We start from the raw sequence: 10,697 nt of genomic DNA, 5'->3' as shown, positions 1-10,697 counted from the left end.
ATACATAGCTTTTAATGCTCCTGTGTCTTTATTGCTGCATAGGTCTAACATTCCAGATTTGCTTCACACCCGGGAACAACAAAGGCTGTAACGTGGACCAGTGCCAACCCCCCGTGTACGGAAAGAACACCAAGGCTGTAACGTGGACCAGTGCCAACCCCCAGTGTACGGAAAGAACACCAAGGCTGTAACGTGGACCAGTGCCAACCCCCAGTGTACGGAAAGAACACCAAGGCTGTAACGTGGACCAGTGCCAACCCCCAGTGTACGGAAGGAACACCAAGGCTGTAACGTGGACCAGTGCCAACCCCAGTGTACGGAAGGATGGAGCACCGCAAATATGTACTCCAAAACCAGAGCCAACAATGAAGGTGCTGCCATTGACCAATGAGATGTTAGATGGACTTTCCATGCACATCTGCCATTGGCTGAAAGCAGCAATGGGCGGGGCGGTCAGGGTGTGCTATCTGGCATTCACATGGAGAAGCTCAGTCAGTTCCTGGCTGTGCGTAATAGCGCACGGTGCCGCGCGTCCTGCACAGCGCACATCCAGACATGCCAATGAGTGTTTCTCAGTGGGACGGGGCACTGGCCCTTAGTGAAGTGGATGAGAAGCCAGCACTGCCACTGAAAGTGAGCTACGGATCGTTGTGCATAGAGGAGCTGGGGCAAGTGCTGACACCCACCCAGGTACTGATCACCTCCAACCCAGCAAAGACTAATCAAGAGACGCAGGGGTATAATGATAAAGTCGGGTACACAGTAATATCCTTCTATCTGTGCAGGAAGAGTAGGGTTACATGTTGTGTGCAGTCAGTATTTATTGTATTCTGAATAAGAAGGTCCTTATTGCACTGCCATGTTGTATGCGTATATGTACATAGGTTTGTAGCATGCGGAGTAATATGAGGGTAGTGGTGAAGACCGAGTTGTAAGTAGTGATAAAAATGCAGTGATATGTATATATACTCTGCCTCTCTTTCAGGGTGAGTTTCTTAAACCTATTAGAAACTACTTTTAAAAAAAAGATATGTATATGTGTATATGTTGGAAGCGCTCACCACAGATAATACATATTGTATATTGACAAAGGATACAATTTATTAAAAATCCCCAAAACACTGTACCATGGGAACCGCAGACACTATACTAAGAAAATCATGATTGTTAAAACTAAACAAAATAACATGAGTGCAACTCATATAGCATTCTGGCGGGATTGCTACTTTAAACACATCTCCATCATTTTAAAGTGATTTGACACATTTGTACAGTATTATTGTAAATAAAAACTCATTAATTGCACTGCAGAACAAATTAACGAACACACAATCCCTGCAGCACTAATTGCATAATTTATAGCATCACTTCTCTCACTTTCATGAGGGATTAGGAACGCATATACTGTGTCCTTTTAACTCTTGCAGATGGCTGTAGGAATGGCTTCCCGTTTTCTTTCTCGCCATGCTGGAGTTACTTGGCTGTGCTGCGCTGTGCTGCGCTGCGCTGCGAGCGCTGCGCTGTGCACATGAATGGGTGCGGAGCATGGGGTGTTAGCACTATAATTACACAGCATTAAGGTGTGTTGTTGGAAACCAGTATCCGTTATATAATCACTATTTCAGTTCAGGAAGGTCTTTTTATTCCCCTGTGCTCCGGGTACTGAACATTAAAGTGTAAGCTCAATGGGTCAGTATGCCTATCTTACCCTACACGTGGATAGTGGCAGCGAGATGGAAAACTAGTAGAGGAAAGTGTACGTGGCAGTAGCCCTGGGTCTCTTCAGCATATATTTGTATTTTTAACAAATTTGCCAGCAGGACTGGAGAAGCATGTTGTGTAGAGAAGACAGATTATACAAACGTTTGTGCCAGGTATTGATTGCAGCCATGTTTATATGTTTCAAAAAGTACACAGATGTTTTCAATGTTCCCTCTCTTCTATACAAAGGGATCAGTATTAGTTCTCTGGCCTCTTACAGGTTCAGCATTGCCCGAGCAGCATTGAATGGGAAGGCATGGACTGTAACAAGCTGTATACTGTGGCGTTCACTGACCCGGATGTACCCAGCAGGAAGGAGTGCCATCTTGGGTGAGAACATGTCTTTGTGGAAGAGAGGAGTCTGTCACAACGTTCTTACAGCAGGTGTCCAGTGGGTAATATGCAACCTAACCTTAATATGCCAGCCTAACCCTTACCGCAACCCTAATATGCCAGCCTAAACCTAATATGCCAGCCTAACCCCAACCTTAATATGCCAGCCTAACCCCAACCTTAATATGCCAGCCTAACCCAACCTTATTATGCCAGCCTAACCCCAACCTAATATGCCAGCCTAAACCTAATATGCCAGCCTAACCCCAACCTTAATATGCCAGCCTAACCCCAACCTTAATATGCCAGCCTAACCCAACCTTATTATGCCAGCCTAACCCCAACCTTAATATGCCAGCCTAACCCCAACCTAATATGCCAGCCTAACCCCAACCCTAATATGCCAGCCTATCCCTTACCGCAACCCTAATATGCCAGCCTAATTCCAACCTTAATATGCCAGCCTATCCCTTACTGCAACCCTAATATGCCAGCCTAACCCCAACCCTAATATGCCAGCCTAACCCCAACCCTAATATGCCAGCCTAACCCCAACCTTAATATGCCATCCTAAACCTAATATGCCAGCCTAACCCCAACCCTAATATGCCAGCCTAACCCCAACCCTAATATGCCAGCCTAACCCCAACCCTAATATGCCAGCCTAACCCCAACCCTAATATGCCAGCCTAACCCCAACCCTAATATGCCAGCCTAACCCCAACCCTAATATGCCAGCCTAACCCCAACCCTAATATGCCAGCCTAACCCCAACCCTAATAGGCCAGCCTAACCCCAACCCTAATATGCCAGCCTAACCGCAACCCTAATATGCCAGCCTAACCCCAACCCTAATATGCCAGCCTAACCCCAACCTTAATATGCCAGCCTAAACCTAATATGCCAGCCTAACCCCAACCTTAATATGCCAGCCTAACCCCAACCTTAATATGCCAGCCTAATCCCAACCCTAATATGCTAGCCTAACCCCAACCCTAATATGCCAGCCTAACCCTAACGCCAACCCTAATATGCCAGCCTAACCCCAACCGTAATATGCCAGCCTAACCCTAACCCCAACCCTAATATGCCAGCCTAACCCCAACCCTAATCTGCAGCCTAACCCTTACCCAAACCACCAACTTCTGAGTCCTAATAATTTGGGAGATTTAAAAAAAATAGATTTTTATAAACTATTTTACCAGGAAGTAATACAGTGAGAGATACCTCTTGTTTTCACGTATGTCCTGGGCACAGAGTTATAACGTGTTACAGGCAGTAATACAGTGAGAGTTACCTCTCGTTCTCACGCATGTCCTGGGCACAGAGTTATAACGTGTGTTACAGGCAGTAATACAGTGAGAGTTACCTCTCGTTCTCACGCATGCCCTGGGCACAGAGTTATAACGTGTTACAGGCAGTAATACAGTGAGAGTTACCTCTCGTTCTCACGCATGCCCTGGGCACAGAGTTATAACGTGTTACAGGCAGTAATACAGTGAGAGTTACCTCTCGTTCTCACGCATGTCCTGGGCACAGAGATATAACATGTGTTACAGGCAGTAATACAGTGAGAGTTACCTCTCGTTCTCACGCATGTCCTGGGCACAGAGATATAACATGTGTTACCGGCAGTAATACAGTGAGAGTTACCTCTCGTTCTCACGCATGTCCTGGGCACAGAGTTATAACATGTGTTACAGGCAGTAATACAGTGAGAGTTACCTCTCGCTCTCACGTATGTCCTGGGCACAGAGTTATAACGTGTTACAGGCAGTAATACAGTGAGAGTTACCTCTCGTTCTCACTCATGTCCTGGGCACAGAGTTATAACGTGTTACAGGCAGTAATACAGTGAGAGTTACCTCTCGCTCTCACGCATGTCCTGGGCACAGAGTTATAACGTGTTACAGGCAGTAATACAGTGAGAGTTACCTCTCGTTCTCACGCATGTCCTGGGCACAGAGTTATAACGTGTTACAGGCAGTAATACAGTGAGAGTTACCTCTCGTTCTCACGTATGTCCTGGGCACAGAGTTATAACGTGTTACAGGCAGTAATACAGTGAGAGTTACCTCTCGTTCTCACGCATGTCCTGGGCACAGAATTATAACGTGTTACAGGCAGTAATACAGTGAGAGTTACCTCTCGTTCTCACGCATGTCCTGGGCACAGAGTTATAACGTGTTACAGGCAGTAATACAGTGAGAGTTACCTCTCGTTCTCACGTATGTCCTGGGCACAGAGTTATAACGTGTTACAGGCAGTAATACAGTGAGAGTTACCTCTCGTTCTCACGCATGTCCTGGGCACAGAATTATAACGTGTTACAGGAAGTAATACAGTGAGAGTTACCTCTCGTTCTCACGTATGTCCTGGGCACAGAGTTATAACGTGTGTTATAGGCAGTAATACAGTGAGAGTTACCTCTCGTTCTCACGCATGTCCCTGGCACAGAGTTATAACGTGTGTTACAGGCAGTAATACAGTGAGAGTTACCTCTCGTTCTCACGCATGTCCTGGGCACAGAGTTATAACATGTGTTACAGGCAGTAAGACAGTGAGAGTTACCTCTTGTTTTCACGTATGTCCCTGGCACAGAGTTATAACATGTTACAGGAAGTACAGTAATACAGTGAGAGTTATCTCTCGTTTTCACGTATGTCCCTGGCACAGAGTTATAATGACAATACATCATTACACGCTATATTTACAGACATTTCCTGGACAGTTAGGGACAATATATGTTATGGACGTAAATCATTGCTGGCTAAATAAGGGGAAAGGGAAGAGTTACAGAGCCGGCTGCCGGGTCACTAGGCCCTTCCATACATGTTATGGTCTAGAAGTAGAAGAGCATTTTGAGGTGTGGGAAGTGTATAAAGAAATTCAAGCCCATGTTTACTAAGTGGCACATGTGACACTAGGCATATGTATATGGAGGTGCTATTCCTGGATACACCTTTCGGTGCTGCTAGGCACCAAACAGCTCATTCAGGTGAAAGGACCATACGGTATCTTCAGGAGCTGGAAGGTAACTTCTGGATCAGTACCTAATTATAGCCATCATGCATCATAAAAACCCGCAGCCCCTTAAGGGAGCAGCGCAATCATTTAGTCAGTTTACCAACAAATTAAGTTATACACAATTATTTTGTTAGATAGAAAAAGCCAGAAGGGAGAGGTAAGTCTCACACTGTGCGCAGGGAGGGAGAGGTAAGTCTCACACTGTGCCCAGGGAGGGAGAGGTAAGTCTCACACTATGCCCAGGGAGGGAGAGGTAAGTCTCACACTGTGCGCAGGGAGGGAGAGGTAAGTCTCACACTGTGCCCAGGGAGGGAGAGGTAAGTCTCACACTGTGCGCAGGGAGGGAGAGGTAAGTCTCACACTGTGCCCAGGGAGGGAGAGGTAAGTCTCACACTGTGCGCAGGGAGGGAGAGGTAAATCTCACACTGTGCCCAGGGAGGGAGAGGTAAGTCTCACACTGTGCGCAGGGAGAGAAAGGTAAGTCTCACACTGTGCCCCGGGAGGGAGAGGCAAGTCTCACACTGTGCCCAGGGAGGGAGAGGTAAGTCACACTGTGCCCAGGGAGGGAGAGGTAAGTCTCACACTGTGCCCAGGGAGGGAGAGGTAAGTCTCACACTGTGCGCAGGGAGGGAGAGGTAAGTCTCACACTGTGCCCAGGGAGGGAGAGGTATGTCTCACACTGTGCGCAGGGAGGGAGAGGTAAGTCTCACACTGTGCCCCGGGAGGGAGAGGTAAGTCTCACACTGTGCGCAGGGAGGGAGAGGTAAGTCTCACACTGTGCGCAGGGAGGGAGAGGTAAGTCTCACACTGTGCCCAGGGAGGGAGAGGTAAATCTCACACTGTGCCCCGGGAGGGAGAGGTAAGTCTCACACTGTGCGCAGGGAGGGAGAGGTAAGTCTCACACTGTGCCCAGGGAGGGAGAGGTAAGTCTCACACTGTGCGCAGGGAGGGAGAGGTAAGTCTCACACTGTGCCCAGGGAGGGAGAGGTAAGTCTCACACTGTGCCCAGGGAGGGAGAGGTAAGTCTCACACTGTGCCCCGGGAGGGAGAGGTAAGTCTCACACTGTGCCCCGGGAGGGAGAGGTAAGTCTCACACTGTGCCCCGGGAGGGAGAGGTAAGTCTCACACTGTGCGCAGGGAGGGAGAGGTAAGTCTCACACTGTGCCCAGGGAGGGAGAGGCCTGCGTCTCTTCATGCCAGGCCTGACTTCCGGGTGCACCCGGCGTCCGGCACGCACCGGCGGGAGAGAGAGGCCCGGCGTGGGAAGAGGCACAGGCAGCAGCTGGGGTGACTCAGGGCCTGGTCATAGCCACCAGAGGCCCGGCCTGCGGTGGCCCCCGGCTGTCCCCAGCTGCCGCTGCCTCTTCCCACGCCGGGCCTCTCTCTCCCGCCGGTGCGTGCCGGACGCCGGGTGCACCCGGAAGTCAGGCCCAGCTTCCTGCATGCAGATCCAATTCCAGCGCCGGCCGGCTGGACTCCCCACACACACCAGGCCCGGAACTCTTCTCCCTGCCCTCCCCCCTATCGGCGGCCCTGACTGTGCCCAACACAGTGGTAGAGACGACATACACCTGAGCTCCGGCGGTAGCGAGTTCCAGACCTCTAAACTGCACACGGGAGCGTCCTGCCAGCCAGCGAAGGGTGCAGCACCTTTGGCACCAAGTCAGGTACACGGTCTCTCCGGTATTATTGCATGCAGAGAGCTCTAGCTGCAGTATAATTATTTATTGTCTCTCCGGTATTATTGCATGCAGAGAGCTCTAGCTGCAGTATAATTATTTATTGTCTCTCCGGTATTATTGCATGCAGAGAGCTCTAGCTGCAGTATAATTATTTATTGTCTCTCCGGTATTATTGCATGCAGGGAGCTCTAGCTGCAGTATAATTATTTATTGTCTCTCCGGTATTATTGCATGCAGGGAGCTCTAGCTGCAGTATAATTATTTATTGTCTCTCCGGTATTATTGCATGCAGAGAGCTCTAGCTGCAGTATAATTATTTATTGTCTCTCCGGTATTATTGCATGCAGAGAGCTCTAGCTGCAGTATAATTATTTATTGTATTATTATGTTTTTTAACTAGGGAATGGCATCACTTCCTTGCAATCAACGTGAAAGGAAATGACCTCAGCACTGGCTGTGTTCTCACTGCTTATGTAGGCTCGGGGCCTGGCAAAGGAACAGGTGTGTGACATCACATGTGTGACATCACAATTCAACCATCGCCAAACCTTAAAGTTACAGTACTCGGGTGTTTATTCCCTAGTGTGATATCTGTATTGTGTGTGTCACTGTTAGGCTTTTTAGTATTACATTAAACATAACTCCGAGAAGCAGCACACATCACATAAAATGTACAATATATATACGGCGAAGGCTGCGCTTATAGTGCCCGCGACGCAACGTCGCTCGAAAACAAAACAATTGACTCCATCGCCAGCGCTTATAGTAAGCACGACGGAGCATCTGGAAAATTGGTAGCTGGGTGTATTTGATTTTTTAGAGACAGTCGCCACATGTGGCTGTCTCTAAACCAGTCAAATTGCGCTGCCCCGCCCCCCCGGGGGGGGGGGGGAAGAATGGGGAGAGGGAAGAATGGGGGGGAAGGGGGGAAGAATGGGGGGGGAAGGGATGAAGAATGGGGGGGGAAGGGATGAAGAATGGGGGGGGAAGGGATGAAGAATGGGGGGGGAAGGGGGGAAGAATGGAGGGGGAAGGGGGGAAGAATGGAGGGGGAAGGGGGGAAGAATGGGGGGGAATAAGGGGGTGGGGAAGGGGGGAAGAATGGGGGGGGGGGGAAGAATGGAAGGGGGGAAGAATGGAAGGGGGGAAGAATGGGGGGGGAAGAATGGGGGGGGAAGGGGGGAAGAATGGAAGGGGGGAAGAATGGGGGGGGAAGGGGGGAAGAATGGGGGGGGGAAGAATGGAAGGGGGGAAGAATGGGGGGGGAAGGGGGGAAGAATGGGGGGGGGGGAAGAATGGGAGGGGAAAGGTGAGGGTCTCTTCCCTCAGCCGGCCGCCCAGCCCCCGGTTCCAGACCGTATTCTTATACGCTGTTTTTAATGTTGGTTTTTTTCCATTCATAATTATCTCAAATTTACTGATCTTTAAATAAAGTCCCAGCTCCACTTAGATACCCAAACCCTTTTTTTGCGTGTAAAGTTTCTATTTATTTTGCCCGTTTCCTCCTAAATCGCTTACACTGTGAAATCCTCCGATAGCTGTTTTTGCTTTGGAGAAACATAAATGTAATAACAACAATTCAGCTACTTTTAGATGGTGATTGTGTGTTTGTTTTGGAGCCCGGCGGGTGACTGCAGCGTTGGGAAAGCTGTGCATTCTTTACTCAATTAGCTCCTAAGCAATCTGTAAATAATCGGTGTGTGTTGTGTAATTTGTCTGATTGTGCTTTACGCAGGGCTGGCTGGGTGTGTGTTGTGTAATTTGTCTGATTGTGCTTCACACAGGGCTGGCTGGGTGTGTGTTGTGTAATTTGTCTGATTGTGCTTTACACAGGGCTGGCTGGGTGTGTGTTGTGTAATTTGCCTGATTGTGCTTTACACAGGGCTGGCTGGGTGTGTGTTGTGTAATTTGCCTGATTGTGCTTTACGCAGGGCTGGCTGGGTGTGTGTTGTGTAATTTGCCTGATTGTGCTTTACGCAGGGCTGGCTGGGTGTGTGTTGTGTAATTTGTCTGATTGTGCTTCACACAGGGCTGGCTGGGTGTGTGTTGTGTAATTTGTCTGATTGTGCTTCACACAGGGCTGGCTGGGTGTGTGTTGTGTAATGTGTCTGATTGTGCTTTACACAGGGCTGGCTGGGTGTGTGTTGTGTAATGTGCCTGATTGTGCTTTACGCAGGGCTGGCTGGGTGTGTGTTGTGTAATTTGTCTGATTGTGCTTCACACAGGGCTGGCTGGGTGTGTGTTGCTAGATGAAGCACAGTGGCTGTTACAAGTTTTTACAGACGCATCCAATGTTTGCTGCTTAGAAGTGAGCGAGTGATGTGCACAGATCTGCGTGTAACCTGTGGCCTCTGCTTGTCTGCCACGGACAGGTCTTCACAGATACACGTGGCTGATTTATGAGCAGACTGGGCCGCTGGAGTGTGAGGAACGCCTTCTGGGCTCTACTTCTGCTGACCACCGGGGACAGTTTAAAGTGTCTTCCTTCCGTAAGAAGTACAAGCTTGGAGCCCCCATCGCTGGCACGTGTTTCCAGGCCGAGTGGGATGACAGTGTGCCCCAGCTGTACAAGCAATTGGGGGTGTAATGCAGGATTTGCACAATGTGGGGATATCTCTGTCCTTAGCTGCCTTGTGTTGCTGGTAGCAGAGGGTTAATGGTGGAAACACTGTTACAGTTAGCGTGATTATTTTGTGCTGCGAGATAACTGGAGTTTTTGTATTTTGCTTTGTGCTTTAATTAGTTTAATGCTGAGTGGTCTATTGATCCTCAGCAGGGTACGCAGACCTGTCCCCCGCGTACCCTGCCTGCTCTCCTTCCCGACTCTCGCCACCCCTCCTCCTCGTCTTCGGCGTCAAATGACGCCGTGGGGTCACGTGACGTCACGTTTCCATGGCAATGTGACATCACGTGACCCCGCAGCGTCATTTGACGCCGCGATGCTATGGCGACGCATCACCGAAGACAAGGTAGCAGACATTGCAGAGGCCTCACGCGTTGCTCCAGAAATTAAGGGGAAGAGCGTGTGGCCTCTGCAACCGCCGCCACCCCCCCGAAAATTCTTGCACCCCCCATTTTGCGCACCCCTGCTCTACAGCAGGGATGCTCAACTCCAGTCCTCAACCACCCCCACCCCACCCCCCAACAGGTCAGGTATTCAGGATATCCCATCTTCAGCACAGGTGGCTCAATCAGAGGACTGAGACACCTCTGCTGAAGCAGGGACTGATTGAGCCACCTGTGCTGAAGCTGAGATTCTGAAAACCTGACTTGTTGAGGGGTCTTGAGGACTGGAGTTGAGCCCCCTGCTCTATAAAACTTAATTTGTTACCTTGTGAGAATATAAATGTTTTCCATACGTATGTAATATGTCTTTTGCGTTATTTCCAACTTGATCAAATAAACCTAATCCATGAATCCGCTAATGAAACTGGAGGAGACGGTGTTCTTGCAGTGCCGCATTGTCACAAGCACGCAGCTTGCACAAAGGGGCTCTTTCTTACTACAGGTAGCAGGGAGCTAGTCTGGGACTTCTTCTTCTTTATAAACATTTTCATTAAAGATGGAAAAAGTCTAAGAAAGCCAGTAACCTGCGTGAGAGAGAGAGAACACGAAGAGAGAGAGAGAACACAAAGAGAGAGAGAACACGAAGAGAGAGAGAGAGAGAACACGAAGAGAGAGAGAGAGAACATGAAGAGAGAAAGAGAGAGAACACGAAGCGAGAGAGAGAGAACATGAAGAGAGAGAGAACACGAAGAGAGAGAGAGAGAGAGAACACAAAGAGAGAGAGAGAACATGAAGAGAGAGAGAACACAAAGAGAGAGAGAGAGAACATGAAGAGAGAGAGAACACGAAGAGAGAGAGAGAGAGAACACAAAGAGAGAGAGAGAGAAC

General features: G+C 49.1%; 1 protein-coding gene across 1 annotated transcript; it reads left to right on the top strand.

The window, feature by feature from the left end:
* Window positions 1–477: 477 nt before the first annotated feature.
* Window positions 478–10,233, top strand: LOC142464692 (phosphatidylethanolamine-binding protein 1-like). The gene is made up of 4 exons (XM_075568088.1): window positions 478–690; window positions 1,982–2,091; window positions 7,204–7,304; window positions 9,176–10,233. The coding sequence occupies exons 1-4, from the start codon at window positions 556–558 to the stop codon at window positions 9,388–9,390; spliced, it is 561 nt and encodes a 186-aa protein (XP_075424203.1). The 5' UTR covers window positions 478–555; the 3' UTR covers window positions 9,391–10,233.
* The last annotated feature ends 464 nt before the right edge of the window (window positions 10,234–10,697 follow it).

This window comes from Ascaphus truei, chromosome 13, assembly GCF_040206685.1.
Source record: "Ascaphus truei isolate aAscTru1 chromosome 13, aAscTru1.hap1, whole genome shotgun sequence".
NCBI lineage: Eukaryota > Metazoa > Chordata > Amphibia > Anura > Ascaphidae > Ascaphus > Ascaphus truei.
This window is presented reverse-complemented; position numbering and strand designations above follow the sequence as displayed.

Coding starts and splice junctions, on each gene's coding strand:
- LOC142464692 (XM_075568088.1), top strand. CDS start 556: ATGCCAATGAGTGTTTCTCAGTGGGACGGGGCACTGGCCCTTAGTGAA. Junction 691..1,981: donor AAGTGCTGACACCCACCCAG/GTACTGATCACC, acceptor GGCCTCTTACAG/GTTCAGCATTGCCCGAGCAG. Junction 7,305..9,175: donor GGGGCCTGGCAAAGGAACAG/GTGTGTGACATC, acceptor TGCCACGGACAG/GTCTTCACAGATACACGTGG.